General features: G+C 37.1%; 1 protein-coding gene across 3 annotated transcripts in view; it reads right to left on the reverse strand.

The window, feature by feature from the left end:
- Positions 1-4326: 4326 nt before the first annotated feature.
- The window catches only part of EGFR (epidermal growth factor receptor), a 197037-nt gene continuing 180745 nt past the window's right edge, over positions 4327-20618 (reverse strand). For 2 of the 3 annotated variants that reach the window (XM_032238166.1, XM_032238168.1), the window contains exons 24-28: positions 18598-18695; positions 17815-17982; positions 17564-17611; positions 17268-17373; positions 4327-7534 (exon numbers count right to left, since the gene is read on the reverse strand). In XM_032238166.1, the coding sequence (XP_032094057.1) occupies positions 7149-7534; positions 17268-17373; positions 17564-17611; positions 17815-17982; positions 18598-18695 (806 nt within the window). In that variant the 3' untranslated portion in view covers positions 4327-7148. The remainder of the gene's footprint in view (positions 7535-17267; positions 17374-17563; positions 17612-17814; positions 17983-18597; positions 18696-20618) is intronic. The other variant, XM_032238167.1, reaches the window with a different exon arrangement.

Below are 20618 nucleotides of genomic sequence, written 5' to 3' on the forward strand. Positions count from 1 at the left end.
GGGAGAGGATGGAAGCTCCTAGACACCATATGTTGTTCCTGTATTCATTATTTTGTTTGCTTGGGACTCTGAAATTGCTTTTTGTGCATTTTTTTTCAAATAAAAGTATGCTATTGGTTTTTTTAATGCTGTTCTGAATCATGCCTATACAAACTGCTTTAACAAACAAAAAATAATAATAAATACGGACATAATCTATTTGTGATAATATATCCTTTTCCAGAGCTATATTGTATTTATAAAAAATGGCAACTAAGGAGATTGAATGCTTGAAGCAAAATCTGTCACTCATCCATTCACTTATAAAAATCATCAACTGACAATTTTGTGACATGCATTATTCTTACTCTGCACATTATTTGGCTTGTACAAATGCTTTGGACATATTGAGACCTAAGGGTTAAGAGAAAGTTGAGAAATGATGATAAGAGTCATGTAGTAATTTAATTAATTTATAATCAAAATAAAAAGTACTATCAAAAATGTTGCATTGGAAGCTGAATTTGTGTCATGAAATTGCAAAGCTGGAAGGAATCTGCAGGCTACATAATGCCAATTCTAAAACTGATCTAGACTTTATCCCACCTTTTTCAATGGTGTCACTTGATTAAGGTACATGGAACTTTGGAGTCTTTTGATACTTATTTGGGAGTAGGTTCAGTGACTTTATGGATAACCCAGAGTCTCATGTGTACTTAGGTTTTCTATTCATCGAGCAGTGCAGTTTAACAAAATAAAAATAAGCAAAACCAAAAGAATGGAACAAAATGTGTTATATAGAGTATAGGAGAGACTGACTGACTTCCTAGTAATGCCACTTACATCTTTGAGGACACAGTCAAAAGTCTTAGAATTTCCAAAGGGCTATATAGGGTGATATTTCTGATCCTGCATTTTCCTGTTGAGATTGCTTATTAACATCAGCAGAAAACTGAAAAAGTACAATATATACAGTATATGCATACATATGCAAAACACACATACAGGTCAAACTGAAGAATAGATGTCATATAATATTCACTAAAATATAGTATATTTCATTGATTTGTTCTATGCTGTCTTGTGATGGTTTACAGAATATTATAGGATATTGCTGTAGATTTTCAATACATTATATTATATGCATTATATCCATCTATTTATCAATGAATTTATTCCAGTAGTGATTAACATATTTTAGTTCCTTGTAAGCTGCTTTTAAAGCATAGCAATTCTTTCCAGAAGCAGAAAAAGATGACCTGAATATCTTCTATGTGCCTGAAAATAATGAAATTCTGATTCTGATTTTTTTTTTACTATCACATAGTGGCTGACAGATAGAAGGGTGTCCCCAGTGCCAGATTTTTTCTCCTGCAGATAGCTATTTGACCACTACCTAAAAGGTGATTGCCTAAACCCACATCTTTAAATAATAACAAGTTGAAAGAGGGTTGTTTCATAGGCTTTATTGAGATACAAACAACCATGCTTTAAAAACAAATTACAGTTATTTTTGAAAGCAAAGCATGTGAAATTTACGATTAAAAATATTTTGCATTAAAAAAATATTGGTAGCTTATGCCACTGCCACTTCCAGAATGGACTGTAGGAAAAAAAAACACAAAATATTAAAGTGGCCATTTCTTTTTCACAAAGTGTTTCTTTTCAAAAGTTTTATAAAATGCATTTCTTTAGGTTTAATCTAATAGGAATTAGATTAGGAATGACACTACTGTCCTTTCATGATGCTGTTTCCACTTTCTCTTCTCTGTACAGTAGTCTCTCTCTGTCTCTTTCTCAGATTAAGAAGAAAAGAATATTTACATTTATAATGCAAAGCATATAGAAAAATATCCCATGTATTCTTTCCCTGGAAATTTTAGAATTGTAAAGAATCAAAGCAGATAAAGCAGTTCAAAGCAGTTCAAATGTCTAGCATTTTATCAAACAATATTATTTAGAGAGAGATAATTTCATTTACATAATACCAAATAGTGGAATTTTGTGGCATAGACACAATCTCTGTCTGTCTTTTTCTCTCTTGATAAGATCTCTGATTTTAATTACTTCCTGCTAATATCTCTGAATTTTTGTATTTTCAACACTGGGAAGAAAATCTTCTGAAATACCTGGAATATTTCTGTATCCAGAAATAACACATTGGAAATCAAAAATTCTCCAATAAATGTCCTCTCTTGGTTGTATGATTACTGTTGATTATTGGACAAAGCAGCAGGAATAAACATCTTAAAGGTCAATCAATGCTGTAAATAACTGTTATAATATTGTTACCCCAACATTTTAAGGAGCAATTTCCATTAATTTTGCTGGAATATAATTTCATATGAATGCATTGGGATAACAATTCTCTTATTTTCTGTATATTCTGCATGTTGATATAATTTCAAGTATCAAGTTAAAAAAACAAACAAAAGCAGAACGTTCAGTATCAATAATACCAGAAGGCTGTCCTTTACCAAATATCAAAAGTAATAGGCTATATTATAATAAATTCCATATATTAAAAGATGGAAAAGAATTATACAAATATTGTTCATCATTTTATATACACAGATTAACACTAAAATATGTATACAAATTGTGTCATTTATTTATTAATTTGTCTATTGTGCCAATTAATTGGATTATATTTGTTCAATTGGTATACAAACTGCTTTCATAGATGACAGTATTTACAATGCTCAATCTACTGATATGCATTTGTATAATTCCTGTATAACTGATATTATTCCTGCAGAGCATCCATTTGGGACAGAAATGCAAGTCAGTGGTTTGGAAGCTAAACAAACACTACAAATACTTTATAGACCTATTTTAATCTCTACATAAAGCTAATGCATTTTAATGATCTCATAATTCCACAGGATCATTTTGAATTCAGTTTCTAATTCTTTCTAATTCCTGGTGAAATACTTATGAGTTCTGGGCCAGAATATACATCCTGTTCTTAGTTAGCAAATTGAATTGTTATATAGCAAATAGCTTACCCACATGTATACCTACATGTCGTCTACACAGTTTTTCCTTAGTGAATCTGGTCAGAGAAGTTGACTTTCTTTTTCTAAATCGTGCACTACAGTGCTGTTGATATTGCCTAATGCTGATGATGGTGCCTAGTTGAGAAATAAAACATCTGCAAGCACAGAGAACATCAAGGACTCCAAAGTTCAACCTTGAGCTACAGATATTTTCTTCCATTGGAATTATATAAATTTTATCAAACAATTATACAATTCCCTCTATTTTTATAGTACAGTTCTGTACTTTTAAAATTATCTTTATATTCTGCTTTTTCTTTGGAACAATTATATAACATATACATGTTTCCCTGAAAATAAGACAGGGTCTTATTTTCTTTTGACACCCAAAATAAGCACTGAACTTATTTTTGGGGAGGTCTTATTATTTTTGAGGTGCAGAAGGTGGCAAGTGTGGTCATATTATGGCTGCTGCTGTGTTGCAATATTTTTAGGGAGGGCTTATTTTAGCACATGTTCAAAAGCCCAACTGGGCTTTATTATCCGGGTAGATCTTATTTCCAGGGAAATTTTCATTTTCTCCAAGCAACTTTGAAATAGATTGAGCTAAAGGTTGCTCAGAAAACCTTTGTTGGCTAAAGATGGACTGGGTCTTTCTGGTACAGTCTTATTAAACACCGTTTAATAAAAATGGCTGTCATATTATCATTCCCCTGGACCCTTATTAATACTGAAGCCTATCTTAAAAAGAGATGAGCATTTTTTGCCATTCACTGACTGATGTTGCTCTACATACTTCCTTCTTTAAAGGAGAAGTCTAGTCTAGTCATGCCCAATCACAATTAAATGTTCCCTTACATTTATAATGAGAACCTATGAAAGTTGTAATAACTATTTTTCTATTTATGAATTTATAACAAGAATGTCTTCTTGACAATGTCCTCAGTTCTAACATCCAAATATCCATTTTTATGTAAAAAGAAATGTATTTTAATGTATAGTAGCTATATGATTGTTTTTTAAAAAGACTTATTTTAAAAAATCTGATGCCAGATAAAAAGTGGATTATAAAGAATATGAAAAGATAATATGAATCTTAAAGAGAAAGAAATACACTTAACAGCAACTGAAGATTCTATATCTGCAGCGTTGTCCCTTGGCAGCATGATAGATACTATAGATCACACTATTGATACACAATTTAAACATGGTTGAGAAGAACAATCAAAAGACAATTGTTACTTTTTCTAACATAGTTTCTCACAGAGAAATATAAATCATAGAAAATTAGAGCATGTTAACAACTATTGACATTGAAGAGGTAGGTAATAGTTTTTCTTTTATTATCTAAGTCCCAAAAATGAAATCATTGTTCAGAAATGCAAAATATCTTGCACTTAGGATGACTTCATATGTAACCACAATTTACACAAACCTTTTGCTTGGGAATCAGTATTAGTTTTCAAAGGAAAAATCATTATATGTAGCAATCCAAAGTGGTTTTACATTGTATATCTCCCTGCTATATAAGAAAATAAGTTGTATACTTGACTTCATGCATATAGAATGCATAAAAATGATTTGCAGGAATTGTGACTAATTCCTGCAAATCAGAGCAGGAAACGTATATACAGTTCATTGCATGTATCTAGTACATATGCATACTGGCAATTAAACAAGAATTAGCTCACACTATCATATTTCCCATAGTTACCTATGGCTACAAAAGTTAGACCCTAAAAAAAACTGACTTGTTCAAGCTGTGGTGTTGGAAAAGGCTCTTGCACATTCCTTATATAGTAAATGTAACAAACAAGCAAATATGGAGCATATAAAAATAAACATAGAGCCAGAATCATTTGCTTTATATATTTTGGCCAAATTCACTGGAAAATGCAATTAAGTTCAGAATCATTAGTAAAAGGAAATGAGGCTACCATAAAAACATGACTGCTAGACATAATCAAAGCCAAAACTGCCAGATCATAATACAAGTAATATATGTTATACAATGTGGAGAGATATGGTTCATATAATTGAAAATTTGACACAAACAGATAGCATCCACCATCAGCATATATGCAGGCATCCTTAAGTCTTATCTCTTCTATGCAATTAATATGTAAAATATTTGAAATACTTTCACAGTAAGATACTGGATTTGTTTTCTCCAATTCAGAGTTTTCAGATAAATGTATTGTTTCTATAGTCTTTCGTTTCCATTACCCAGAGCCAAATCAACATTGTAAAGAATAGATATTCATGATGATTGGTGCTTCATAGTGAACTATTTAACCATTCATGTGTGTGATCCCCCCCCCCACTGTGTGATTATTTTTACCTTATATTTCCTGGGATATGAAATGCCATAATCCAAAATAATGAATTATACCCAGGGCTATTTTCTACATGTACTTTACTAGCAGAATTTATAGTATCCTTAAAAAGAGGAATAATTATTGCTCAATGATTTTTCATTTGTAATTAAGGCAGTGATTCTAATTATTACATTCACTGTTATTTGAACAATATGGAAATTGATGTATAGTGGCTTTATATCAAAGTCATAAACTCAAAATAAGAGGGATAACAGTATTAGACAGCACTGCTACCCTCTCCCAGGAGATAAGAGACCAGGAGAATCAATGGAGCCAGGCTTAGTCAAGCTAATATATTGTGAATATTAGTACAAAAATAAATCCTACCAATTTTAATAGATCTTATTTTAAAATTAGACCTATACTGTATTACACTACTAGACTGCAATCCTATATACTATTACAGAGACAACTGTATTCAATTCAGTCAGATTTAGTTCTGAGTAAAAATAGGTTCAAGCATTGTATTAAAACATCAGTTTAATATATAATGATTGGTCTGAAAACCATCCTACATTGATGGTATATTTTGGGAGAATAAGTTAATTTACCTATTTAAATGCAGCTGTTGAATTATGCTTCATATGACTCCTGCAAATTAACTGGTTTTATTTATCATATAATGCTGAATTTTGGTACAGAAATATTTTCTCTCAATGCAATTATCTCCAAGGTTAATATTTTTTCTCTACCAATAATTTCTGCATAAAATCATGATAAATGGGTATTGAGTCACCGCATAGATTTTTTTTCAGTTTTTGTAATAGATTTCCCCAACATCCATCCTTAGTGCATGCAGTTATGTATGTAATAATTTGATTTTAGCCGAATGGCATTTCTTCACCACTTTATATACATACTGTGTTTAAATGTAGCAAGGCAGTGAAGTGGAATGTTTGTATGTGCAAAACAAGAATCAATGTTTTCCATTTGCAGATGTTTAAGTTCATTTTTCATATTTTTAAAATCATGAAACTAAGATACAAACACAAAACCACAACAGACAACAATGCTACTCATATCTACAATGAGCATTACAGAGACATGTGACAGAGTACCTGATGATCATTCCTGAATGTCTAACTTTTTGAATTTTATCAACATTCCTGAATTGAAACCTGCAGAATTTCCCAGCAATAGTAGTGGCAGTGTGTGCTGTATGAAGAACTAAGCATTCTTTCTCCCAATGTAATCAAAGGTTATATTGAACAGAATTCTCACATTTTAAAAAGAACTATTTTCATTGCAAATAAAATAGCAAATAAGATGGTGTTCAACTAGCTGGACTGAAGGATAGGAACAAGCTTCTCTTTAAATCAAACTGCTGGTAACTCTGTTAAGGAGACTGGCAAAATGACTTGAGTCTAAGTCCTTCCACTTACTCTGTGCTCCTCTCACTATGATCTACATGGCATAAACTTGTCATTTGCCATCATAAAGGCTTTTTAAAAGTACCACCACAAATGACCTATAAAAGATATGGTATCAAAAGGACTTATGGTGGATGCTTAATACAGCAGTTAATATTCAGAAAAATGCTGTACTTGTATATATAGCTTAAGAAAAAACATTGCTTGCTGGTTGATAATTCTTGGTTCTTTGTTGCATCTTTTCTAAACACTGAAATAAATGAAATTCTAGGCAAACTTGCTGAAACAGTACAGACACTTGGAAGATAAAAGTGTACTACAAAATGTAATAATGATTTTTAACCTAACCATATACAGCAAACAATTCTTTCATCTGTGTTTCTTTCCTACATTGCTGAGACAATTCAAAGCCTCTATCAGAGTCATGCTGAGGCTTCAATGTATTCATTTTTTGGCATTGCTACCCTTAGGTATTCTGGATTCTCAGCTGGAGGAAGTTTAACAATGCCATTAGGCTTGTTGTCTCTGGGCAAAAAGTCTTGCTGGTAGTCTGGATTGTCCAGATTGATTTGGTGGTTGGTTGTCTGGTCCCAGTAGGAGGAGCTATCAAAAACTGTGTTAGCCAAAGGCGAGAAACTTGTGTTGAGATATTCTGGGTTATCCAGTGCTGTGTTATGCAGCTTTTGATGATTTGAATCATTCATAGGCTTTGGATCAATGGGAAGGGAGAAAATGCTGTAGACTGGATTTTGTACCATAGAAGCAGATGCACTTGCTTCTTTTGGGGTCACTTGCTGGTTTACATATTCTGAAATGATTTTAGAAAGAAATACAAAGCATGTATTAAGGACTGTATATATGACTCAACACGTTACCTTTATTTATTGCAAATTTCTATTAATGAGGCATCAATTATCGAGGCATCAGATTATTATTATTAATGAGGCATCAATTATTCAATTAATACAGCCTTCTGGAGACAGAGATCACACTAACTTGTGCAATTACTGTATTTTAAAAATCAAATTTATATATTACAAACACCACAATCTGTAATTAATTTTATCTATTGGTAAAGATACATTTTCTTTAAAATCAATGGAGTCTCCTTCACATAGCCCTTATGAATGTTGGCATATGATGAAAGATTAGCAAAAGAAAAGGATTATAGCAGTGTTTGATAATACAAAGAGATAGCTGCACCTGGCAGGTCTATGTAAAGTCACTGAAGCAATAGTGCTCTGAGAAGTCATAACACATTTCCTAGTTGCAAAAATCTTTCCTTGGGATTTTATGAGATTATTTTTGAAATCACATTTTCTTCTATTTCTGTGCTTATATGAAACTTTATATACAAAATTTATTGTCATGGACTGTTATTAATGAATCTCAGGCAGATAGGACAGGAGTTAGGAACACAAAACTCTACAAGTCATTGAAAAACAAACAAAAGTCTAAAAGACAAAACAAAATTAACAATACATTGTTACAAGGCTTCATCAAGTAATGTTGGATAAAGGTAACAGTGCTGAGTATAAAAGATTACATTAATATTATATCCCCCAACATAAATACGTATTTAATAAATGTATTATTTTCTTATTCTCTTTTTAAAATAATCCTTATTGGTGATTTTAATGCAATACTGGGAACAAATGACTAGATTCTGTTTGATAAATTCAGTTACTATCAAAAAGTAGATTTATGTTTCCTCTCCTTATTCAGTAGGCCAGTGGTTCCCAAACTTGGCAACTTTAAGACTTGTGGACTTCAACTCCAAGAATTTTCCAGCTAGCTCTTTTGGCTAGAGAACTCTGGGAGTTGAAGTCCACAAGTCTTAAAGTTGCCAATTTGGGAACCACTGCAGTAGGCTAATGAGAATATTAGAGATTATAATTAAGTCAAATCTCCAGGCAATGATTTATCACTACTGAAATTATAAGTGGTTAAACGATTTATGCTCATTGGGTCATCATTTTGAGACATTTCCTTACTTAAACAGAGAAACAGAATTACTATGGGTGGGCAAAAAGCAATGGTGTGACTTCCACCTTCTTATGGCTTCCCCATTGGCAGGGAAGGGAGGAAGCTGGCAAGGAACATTGAAAACCATTCTTGCTTGCTACAGCTGAACTGTCTGCCTACTCACTTTGAATTCCTTCCAGCTTTTCTGTTTACTTTACTTGTGGTAAGCTTGGAGGGTGAAAGTTAGTGAGAAAGTCAATAAGACAACTCTGTCAGAGTGTGTACAGTGTGACTATGTGAGACAACCCAGGAACAAATACAGCAAACAGAAGTTTGTATTTAAATAGTGGCTTTATCTACAAATTATACATACATACATACATACATACATACATACATACATACATACATACACACACACACACACACACACACACACACACACACACACACACACACTTTAGTCAGACCTCAAAACAAACAACAACCAGCATGGAAGCACACACGGAGGGAGAGATATGCCCCAATAGGGCCTCTCTTATAATACAGACTCTTAAATTGGTAACAGTCAAAATAACCCTTCTGACTCATTTCTACCATTCCAACATCATTGCAGCATTATAGTATTACAGCATTAGAGCAGCTGGTCAGCTATTAAATCAACATTATCCTACTCAAGGCCAGCAGGCAAGTATGGCTGGTGAGGAAAAGGGGATTGAGAGAATAGTTGGAAAACCATTGCAGAACATTCAAAATGAGCATCATGTGACACAGTAGTTAGTTTAGCAGCACTGAAACAGCCACAACTTTCCCACATTTCATTTGCTCTGCAGTCATGGATCCCAGAACGTGGACACATTCATAAGTTAACTCACTTGAGCTACCTTAGTTCAAAAATATTTGCCCTATAATGCATTGTTTCAGCCAGGAAGGAAAATTTTAGTAGTATACTAGAAAACCTGTGCCCAATTAATGGTTATAGGAATGAGAGTCTTAGTAGTATATGTGTGTGTGCGTGTGCGTGTGTGCATACACACAAACACACATATATATCTCACACACACACACACACACACACACACACACACACACACACACACTGGTGTTGTTGTATTCCGGTCTTTTCCCATGTAAGATTGAGATTGTCTTGGCAATGTTTCAGCGAGGTCTCACTCACCATCTTCAGGCAGGGTTTTGGGCTTAAAGTGTGATCGGAGCTGATGTCTTTCTATAAATCTTGGTGGGGTGTGTGTGGAGTTCTGGCTTTGTTTCAGTAAGTGGAATGATTGGTTGTGTGGTTGTATCATGATTGGTAGATTGATGCTGATTGGTGCTGGCTGTGTGTCTATTGTTGTAAAGGGAGGAAGTTTTTTTCTTTTTTTCTTACTGCGTTCTTGTGTTCTGCGATGCGTGCATTTATTCTCCTGTTCGTTTGTCCTATGTATGTTGCAGGGCAGATTTTGCATGGTATTTCGTAGCCTCTTTGGTTTTCTAGCTGGATCTTGTCTTTGGGGTTTCTTAAGATGTTGGTTATTTTTTGGTCAGTGTTGAAGGCTGTCTTGATATTGTGTTTGTGGAGAATTTTTCTGATTTTATCTGTGGTGCCTTTGATGTAAGGGAGGAGAGCGATGCCGTTGTCCTGTTCTGTGTCTCGGTTCTTGCGGGGAATCTCCCTTTGGATTAGGTTGGTAATTGTTTTTCTTTGGAATCCGTTGGAGATTAATACATTCGTGAGAGCATGTAATTCAGTTTTCAGGTGGTCTTTGTTGGCTAGGCGTTTATATATATATATTTTCGTAGATTTTCACGGGTCTAGATATGCTGGTCTTGTTGTATTCGGATCTTTTCCCATGTAAGATTGAGATTGTCTTGGCAACGTTTCGGCGACATCTCACTCGCCATCTTCAGGCTGGTGTTTTTGGCTTAAAGCGTGGCTGGAGCTGCAATCTTTCTATAAATCTTGGTGGGGGTGTGTGGAGTGCTGGCTTTATTTCAGTAAGTGGATTGATTGGATGTGTGGCTGTAACATGATTGGCAGATTGGTGCTGGCTGTAGGTCCGTTGCTGTTTTGTGTTGTAACGTCCTGGGTGGTGGGTGGGGCTCATTTGTTTACCAGGGCTGGTTTCAAGATGTCTGGTAGGTGGGAGGTATCATCACGTTTATTCATGTTGTGGGGATGTTTCTCTATTTTAATAGCTTCCATAATTAGTCTCTTGTTGAAGTGTTCAGTTTTGGAGATTAACCTGGTTCCTTCAAAATTAATTTCATGTCCTGTAGCTTTAAGGTGCTAGAAAAGAGAGGAAGTTTTTTTCTTTTTTTTTCTTACTGCGTTCTTTTGTTCTGCGATGCGTGCATTTATTCTCCTGTTTGTTTGTCCTATGTATGTTGCAGGGCAGGTTTTGCATGGTATTTCGTAGACTCCTTGGTTTTCTAGCTGGATTTTGTCTTTGGGGTTTCTTAAGATGTTGGCTATTTTTTGGTCAGTGTTGAAGACTGTCTTGATATTGTGTTTGTGGAGGATTTTTCTGATTTTATCTGTGGTAACCTTTGATGTAAGGGAGGAGGGCATGCCGTTGTCCTGTTCTGTGTCTTGGTTTTTGGTGGGGGTCTTCCTTTTGGGAGGTTGGTAATTGTTTTCCTTTGGAAACTGTTGGATATTAATATGTTTGTGAGAGTATATAATTCAGTTTTCAAGTGGTCTTTGTTGGCTAGGTGTTTGGTTCTGGAGATGAGGGTCTTGGCTACAGAGTTGATCTGTGCAGCGTGGTGATGGGATTATGTGTTTAAGTAGCGGTTGGTGGGTGTTTTTTTTCAGTAGATGATGTGTTGTAGGGAGCCATTGTTTTTTTTTATAGATTAGGATGTCCAGAAAGGGAAGTTGGTTGTTTGCTTCTATTTCCATAGTGAATTGTATTTTGGGGTGTAGGCTGTTGAGATGTGTGAGGAAATTGTCCAGTTTTTCTTTCCCGTGTGGCCAAATCACGAAAGTGTCACCAACATATCTAAGCCAGAGTTTGGGTTTCTGTTCAGATTTATCTAAGACATTAGTTTCAAAATGTTCCATTTATAAGTTTGTGATGATGGGTGAGAGGGGTGAACCCATGGGTGCTCCTTTTGACTGTTTGTATCTTTGTCCATTATGGATGAAGTATGTGTTGGTTATGCAGTGGTTGGTCAGGTCCAGGATATGTTTAGGGGGGTTGTGTTTGTTCAGGAGTAGGTCGCTGGGTTGTAGGTTTTGTTTCTTTATTGTTTTATGAAGTGGAGTGAGTTTTGTACATGTGAGGTGATGGATTCTGTGTAGGGTTGGAGTTGTTTGGCAAGGAATTTGGCAAGATTCTGTAGAGGTGAGCCTATGGAGCTGACTATGGATCTGAGTGGTGTTCCTTCTTTGTGTATCTTGGGGAGGCCATAGAGTTTGGAGCATTTGGAAGATTTCTCTCTGGGGATGATTCTTTGCTGGATCTCTTCACTGATGGGAGAGACTTTTATTTTGGATTTGGTGGTTTTTTCCAGGTAGGTGGTGGGGTCTGTGTTTAGAGGTTTGTAAGCGGGGTCTTGGAGTAGGTTGAATATTTTGGCTTGGTAGTCAGAAGTATTCATCAAGACTGTGGCGTTACCTTTGTCTACTGGGAGAATGATTATGTTGTTGTCTTTCCTCAGGTTGATGAGTGCTTTTTCTTGTTGTTGTAAGTTGTTTCTGGGTGGATTACTGGAGCAAAGGATGGTGGTGACTGCAAGTCTGATTTTATTGGCTTTATCTGGGTTGATTTTGGTGAGTGTAGCTTCAATTCCGCATATGATGTCTTCAGTGGGGATGTGTTTAGGGGCGACTGCAAAGTTGAATCCTCTGGAAAGGACATTGGTTTCAGCTGTGGTGAGGGTTCTGTCTGATATGTTGTGTACTGTTTGTTTCATGAGTTGCTGTGGAGGGGAGTTGGGCTTCTGTTGTTTTTCTAGCCTGTGGAGTTAGTTGATGTGTTTGTCTGTCTTGTAGGAGGTTTCTGTTTTGGCTCTCCAGAGGGCTAGTTGTTTGGATTTCTACCAGAGTGTTGGGTGGATTTTATTGCTGAGTTTGAGGTGAAGAGTGAGTAGGTCACGGTTGGTTTGGTCTAGTAGGAATCTTTTCCTGTGGAGTTTGTTTCTGATTAAGGCTAATTCAGTTCTTTTCAGTTCTTCACTGGCTGAGGTTTTAGAATAGAATTTTAGTTGGAAGCATGTAGGGATCAGGCTTTTGTCTCAGCAGTTGCGTAGGAATGTGAGGTCACATAAGATGATGGCTCTTAGGACTTCAAGTTTCTCGTAGGATCTGCTGAACAGGAAGGTTTTCTCCCCGTAGAGGTAAGATATTTGTTTTCGTAGATTTTCATGGGGGCTGGTCTTGTTGTATTTGTGTCTTGTCCCATGTAAGATTGAGATTGTCTTGGCAACGTTTCAGTGAGGTGTCACTCGCCATCTTCAGGTTGGGTTTTGGGCTTAAAGCGGGGTCAGAGCTGCCGTCTTTCTATAAATCTTGGTGTGGAGTGCTGGCTTTGTTTCAGTAAGTGTGTGTGTGTGTGCATGTGTGCATGTGCGCGTGTATGTGCGTGTGTGTATGTATGTATGTATGTGTATATATATATACATATACATACACACACATACATATACACACACACATTTATGTATATATATGTATGTATGTATATGTATGTATATATATGTATATGTGTGTATGTATGTATATATGTATGTGTGTATATATATACACACACACATATACATGCATACATATACATACAAATACACGCGCACATACATACATACATACATATATATATGTGTGTGTGTGTGTGTTTTCTGAGGTTTTCGCGGGTGTTAGTGTGTAGGTCTTTGGTTATTCGGGTTTTCTCCCGCGTAAAATTGGAAGTGTCTTGGCGACGTTTCGACGAAATCTCATTCGTCATCTTCAGGCTTGTTTACTTGGCTTCGTGCTTCCAGGAGCAATGTGAGATCTCAGCTGTTTCTTCCTTTTAACTGCCAGTGGGGGTTTGAGCTGATTGGGTGGGAGCTTGGCTGTGTTCTGATTTGGTGGAGGTGTGTTCTGATTGGTTGGGGGGGGTTGTGCTCGGCTTAGTTGCCGGGGGATTTGAGCTGGTGAGCTGCGTTGCTGTTGTTGGGCTTTGTGTTTGTGGCCGTGCCCGATCTTCTTGGTGGGTGTCAATCTGCTTCATGTATGGATTGGAGGGGTATAAAGTGGCTAATGGTGCAGGTGTGGTCTGGCTTCTGGTCCTTGGTCGTGCCTCATCATCAATGTGGGTTTGAGTCTGCTTTCTGCGTGGATTTGTGGTGGTGACATCCTGTGTGGCTCTTGTGAGTGTGGGTCTGGTGTCATTCCTCGTGTTAGGGACTCATTTGTCAATAAGGGCGGGTTTCCAAATGTCTGGTAGGCGGGAGGTATCGTCTCGTTTGTTCATGCTTTGCGGGCATTTTTCTATCTCGATGGAGTCTCTGATTATTCTGTTCTTAAAGTGTTCAGTTTTGGCAATAGTTCTGGTCTTTTTAAAGTCAATTTTATGTCCTGAGGCTTTAAGGTGTTGGACCAGGGAAGAAGTTGGTTCCTCTTTTCTGATTGCATTCTTGTGTTCTTCAATGCATGCACTTATTCTTCTGTTGGTTTGTCCGATGTATGTGGTGGGGCAGGTGGGGCATGGGATTTCATATACTCCTTGATTTTCTAACTCAATTTTGTCTTTGGGGTTTCTTAGGATGGTGGATATTTTTCGGTTTGTGCAGAATGCTATCTTGATGTGTTTGTGGAGGATTTTGCTGATTCTGTCTGTGGTACCTGTTATTTATGGGACGAGGGCTTTTCCGTTTTCTTGTTCTCTGTCCTGGATTTTAGTGGGGGTTTCTTTTGGGATTAGGTTGGTAATCTTCTTTCTTTGGAATCCATTGGATGTCAGTACGTTAGTGAGAGTGTGTAGTTCGGTTTTTAGGTGTTGTTCATCAGCTAAGCATTTTGTTCTGGAGATGAGTGTCTTGGCTGATTATTGTACAGAGGAAGCATTGGAAAAAATATTTCCAAACTAAAATTATATATATGGCAAACAGTGTAGACTCTATGCATGATAAGTGAATGAACACCTAACTGAACAAATATTTTTTTAAAATAGAAATATTTATTTGACTCATTTGGTAAGTATAGGATTATATTGTTAACAATTCTCCAACATTGGCAATACCTCTACTATTTTAATTATTCTGGAAGGATATTATTTGTACCAGCTGCTGTAGCAAAAGAATGAGCAAAGGAGCTATAGGGACCTAAATCATTAAATAATCACTAGGCACTTTTGATACAAATATGTTTGAAATTACAAAGTAATTTTCTAAGGATTATTTTCCAAATGGTGTAAGTGTGTCTAATGTGGGTGCTCATGAAGCTGATGTGTTTAAATGTGATTATTTCATTTTTTTATGTAAGCAAATCTTCTTGATCCTGGCTGATTTTAAATGGACTTAAGCAAGATAAATTATTGCAGAATTATGGTTTTTATAGGATGTATTACTAATGATGTCAAGCCTTAAATAAATATTACAGAAAGAGAAAGATAATTAGATTTTGCTGGCTCTACATGGATACGTTTTTCAGTAATAAATCACACTATTTTAGACCAGGAAACTATTTGGACCAGCAAATATTCATTCCCACATTTAGGATACTATTAGCCTCAAATTGTTTTAACTTACTTCTAACAACCATTCCTGAAGGAAAGATCAGGAAAATCCCTTATTTTTTAAGATTCATTTTTTGTGACAAAGGAACAGTTGAAAATACAATTCATGTACAATTTTGTAGCCCCTTAGTAATTTTCAATTTCAATTTAATAAAATTTGTATACCGCCCAGAGTCCCATGGGACTCTGGGCGGCTTACAGACAGATTAAAAAAGCATTTAAAAATTAAAAATACAATTGTTAAAATTACACACCATCCATTCAGTCTAGGTGGGGCTGGACATTGATCAACAGCCCCAGGCCTGCTGGAACAGCCAGGTCTTAGTAGCTTTACGGAAGGTCGGGAGAGTGGTAAGGGTCCAGATCTCTATGGGTAGATCATTCCACAGGGCTGGCGCAGCTACAGAGAAAGCCCTCCCCCGGGGGGCCGCCAGCCAGCATTGTCCGGTCGACGGCACCCGGAGGAGGCCCAAACTGTGAGATCTTGTTGGCCGTTGGGAGGTATGTGGCAGGAGGCGGTCTCTCAGGTAGCCAGGTCCTAAACCATGCAGGGCTTTAAAAATAATGACTAGCACCTTGAAGCGCGTTCGGAGACCAATAGGGAGCCAGTGCAGCTCACGGAGGATGGGTGTAACATGGGTGTATCTAGGTACACCCAGTATTGCTTGCGTGGCTGCATTCTGGACCAACTGCAGTCTTCGAACACTCTTCATGGGCATGAAGAGCGCATTACAGTAATCCAGTCTTGAGGTGACAAGGGCATGAGTGACCATTCGAAGTGCCTCCCGGTCCAGATAGGGCTGCAATTGGTGCACCAGGCAAACCTGGGCAAAAGACCCCTGGTCACAGCTGACAGATGGTGTTCTAACGTCAGCTGCGGGTCCAGGAGGACACCCAAATTGCGGGCCCTCTCTGAGGGGTGTATAATTTCACCCCCCAGGCTAAGAGGTGGAATGTCTGGACTATCCTTGGGAGGCAACATCAATAGCCACTCGGTCTTGTCTGGATTGAGTGCAAGCTTGTTCGCTCCCATCCAGACCCTGACAGCCTCCAGGCACTGGCACATCACTTCCACTGCTTTGCTGAGTTGGATACAATTGAATATCGTCCGCATATTGATGATATTTGATCCCGTGCTGGCGTATGATCTCACCCAGAGGCTTCATGTAGATATTAAATAGGAGGGGGGACAGGACCGAACCCTGCAGCACCCCATATTTGAGGGCCCTAGGGGTCGATCTCTGCCCTCCAACCAACACCGACTGCGACCTGTCCGAGAGATAGGAGAACCACCGTAAGACGGTGCCTCCCACTCCCACCTCCCGTAACTGCCGCAGAAGGATACCATGGTCGATGGTATCGAAGGCTGCTGAGAGGTTAAGAAGCACTAGGATAGAGGAATGTTCTCTATCCCTGGCCCGCCAGATATCATCGATCAGCGCGATCAAAGCAGTTTCAGTGCCGTAACCAGACCTGAAACCTGACTGAAAGGGATCCAGATAATCTGCTTCATCCAAGGTCCATCAGAGTTGAAAGGCCAAAGTAAATTTTTGGATTATTCGGTACAGTTGTTAGTCATCTCTGTGTTTGAATGTGGCTACATTGTTTTACTGTTTGTAAAATCCATTATAACCAATCACCTTATTTGGTAATTGTTTATTTTTATGCATTTATTTTGTAAGTTTAAATATCTACCTTCTTCTAAATGGAATTTATGTGATTGACATAATAAACCCTATTGTCTAATTTTAAATGGTGCTTGTTTGTTTCCACAGGATCAAATTCAAAAACTTATTCTTCATTTGATTAATGTTATCAGAGAGGAACACAAAGGTTCAATAGAGTCTGTGTATTTACCTGGAGCAGGCAGAAAGCCATCATCCAGACTGTCATCGAGGAAAACTCCTGTTGGATCTGAACTATATCTCTGGACAAAGCTGTCTTCTCTCACTGGATGTTCCTGCTAATTGTAATAAAGTTCAGATTAATAATAATAAGATTCAGTACTCCATTGTTGACATAAAAAGACATTTTAATTCCAAACAATGCTTGCTTATTTATATTCTAATGGATGGCAAAAAAAAACCCAAACCCAACAACAACCATGAAATAATTCATAAGTTACTGACCATGGCTCTAAATTGATCACTTACCCCATTCCTATCTATGCATGTTACTGCAGAATTATTGCTTGTAGCACTCTAAAGTAAAAGAGAAAAATGTTTCATGAATTTATTTTAACAGATGAAGAATATTAGACCATTTCATAATATAAAACTCATGGGTATCCAAATTGGAGAAGACTGTGATACAAGATTCTTTTGTGGATGTTAATGCAACAGATTAATTGCTTTCTTGCTTGGAGTATTTTCATTCAAAAAAAACTTTAGAAACAGTCCCATACCAATGAGCTTAAGAGGGGTGTTCGTGAGTTTGATGGGCTGCTGAAAAATCCTTGATGAGGAATTAGATATTCATCTGCATCCACAATATCCTCCATGTCTTCTTCTTCCATTAGACTCCGGTAAAATTTGGAATCTGTTGGGCTGGGCAGGTGCATTCTTTCATCTCCCTACTCAGAAACAAATTCAAATTAGGATGAATAATTACACCTCTATAACATTAAGTCTTACTACAACTTGACTATTAAAATATCACTATCAAAAATATTCACCAACCAACAATAAAATATAAATTTAGACTGAGATGAAGAATGATTCTATTTTCTTGGGAAATACGGTAAATTACTCTAAACATAAAAGGCACTTTATCCAGCATTTGGTCACCATTGTCTGAGAAGAAAGACTCTTAGACAAGGACTCCAGAGAAGATATGGAAGCCACCTGAAATATTTTTATTCCATATACATTATTCAAATATTTAGCCAAAGCAGAAATCCCTGAATTTTCTAGCTAGAAGTTGTTTTTTGTTTTATTTCTTTGGTAATAAAATTCTGTAGGGAATTGAGTGGTGGTTAGGGAGATCTAGTCAGCTTATTCAATGTTTCTTTCTGTATGAAAATAGGTTAAAATGGAATATTTTTCTCTCATTCTTGGTTTTAAAATAAAACTCCTTTTCCATAAATTTGAAATTATAATTTCTTTGTATTTATTACAAAGCACATTGCATTATTTTGCTTGAAATAATATAATAAATAAATAAACACCATGTTACTCATGCTCAGCACCTGTATGACAAGATAGCGTTGTGGATCCCGAGCCATTTTGGAGAATTCTGCTATTAACTCTCTGAATTTAGGACGACTCTCTGCATCAATCATCCAACCTGTGATAAGAGGAACAACACAAACAAGTTATGGGGGTAATGGCCAGGTAAATTATTAAAAAGACTTTAAATTATAGATCATAACACTGATTCTGAAACAATCATAATAAGTACTCTGTATAATAAACTAACAATGTTGAATGAATGGTATATTTCAGTGTCTTTGTGTTTATATTTCCCTTCATGAATACCATGAAAAAATTGGGAGAATTGGAATATCTTGATGAGTTGGAATAATTATTGCCATTTCCCATTTCAGATTAGGGTGCAAAACAGGGAAGAAAAAATCAAGAGAGGAAAAAATAGAGATATGGACAGTGCTTACTTTCTTTGGGTTCCAGAAAGCCCTTAAGAACTGGCTCTGATTCCAGAATTATGCATTCGGAGGAACTTCTGTAGCTGTTACTATTATGGCAGTTTTATCCCTGGCAGGGTCAGATTTTCCTATAGGCTAAGTAGGCTTCAGCCTAGGGCCTCAAGATCAAGAGGGGCCTACATTCAAATTGTTAGCAAAATTAAAATTACACTATTCTAAAAACAGTGAACACTAAAACACTGAACCGAAAATAAGGAGAAATTCTACGCATATGACTAATAAACAAACATAAAAATGTATTGGTTAAGATCGTTCCAGTGCCGCGGCAGTTGGGGAGCCCGCCCACATTCCCGGCACCGGCGGTCGGGTGAGAGGCGCGGATGCTCCCAGTAGCCGCTCCGTCGACACGGAGCCCACCAGCGGCCAGGCAGGTGAGGGCGAGGGGGCTGAGCCAGGCAGCTGAGCGCAGCAGGGGAGGTGGCTGGCCTCGCTGCCTTTGCCGCAGAGCAGAGCCGCCCTCCGTCAGGAGGCCAGCTATATATATTGATATATATTGATATATATCACAGTAATGATGTATTTTATTGTCTCTCATGTAATTTACAAACTTAAAAATGGGAGGTGAAAGGGCCTCATAAGTGGAATAGCCTAGGGCCTCTTTTCATCTAAATCCGGCACTGATCCCTGGGTTGCAACATTATTTTCTATGTTAATTGTTTTTATTGTTTCCTTAGATTTTGTAAGCTGTGGCTATATATTCCTCCAGGAGAGCAATGATAGACTAAGATGTCTTGGAATGAGCAGAGACTATGACCACAGCAAAGACTGAAGAACCAGAGAATATAAACCCAGGGAAGTTCCCTGGATAAGGAAAGGACAGGAGAGTGCCCATTTGTGCTCTAGATGGCTACTCCTAAAACAAGACTGCAGGACAGTTCTTTCCCATGATTTGAATGCTGGGAGACAAAAGGAACCATAGTGCTCTCAGGTTCTACCACAAAACCGCGGACGACAAAATCGCGGTCGACGAAAGCGCGTATGTGACATCATCACAGCGCGACGAAAAAGCTCGAAAAAGCTCGAAAAATGTAAAAATAAAGCTAAAACCTTCCCCTAACCCCCCCAAACCTAACCCTAAACCTAACCCTTAACGTAACGAAAAACCTAACGCTAACCCTTAACCTAACGCTAAACGTAACGCTAATGCTCTAACCCTAACCCTAACCCTTAACCTAACCCTAACCCTAACCCTTAACCTAACCCTTACCTTTATGTGAATCGGCTTGCTGTAATTTAATTTTTATTTCAATTTTGCGATCTTTTTCGTCGCATTGTGATGACGTCACATACGCGATTTCGTCGACCGCGCTTTTGTGGAACACGCTTTTGACGGGTCACGGTGCTCTCAAGCATGGCAGAGCCTTTTAAATGACATTAAGCTCACTTTCTAATCACTTTTGGAAATTACCTGAATAACTATTTAAAGATTTTAGAGACTTTCAAAATGACAGCTTGAAAAGTCAGTAAAACAAGATAAAACAAAACTTGTAGCATCAATGATTTGATATAGTATGTAGGCTGCTATGCCATACATTTTAAAAAAATAA

Source organism: Thamnophis elegans, chromosome Z (genome assembly GCF_009769535.1).
Source record: "Thamnophis elegans isolate rThaEle1 chromosome Z, rThaEle1.pri, whole genome shotgun sequence".
Lineage (NCBI taxonomy): Eukaryota > Metazoa > Chordata > Lepidosauria > Squamata > Colubridae > Thamnophis > Thamnophis elegans.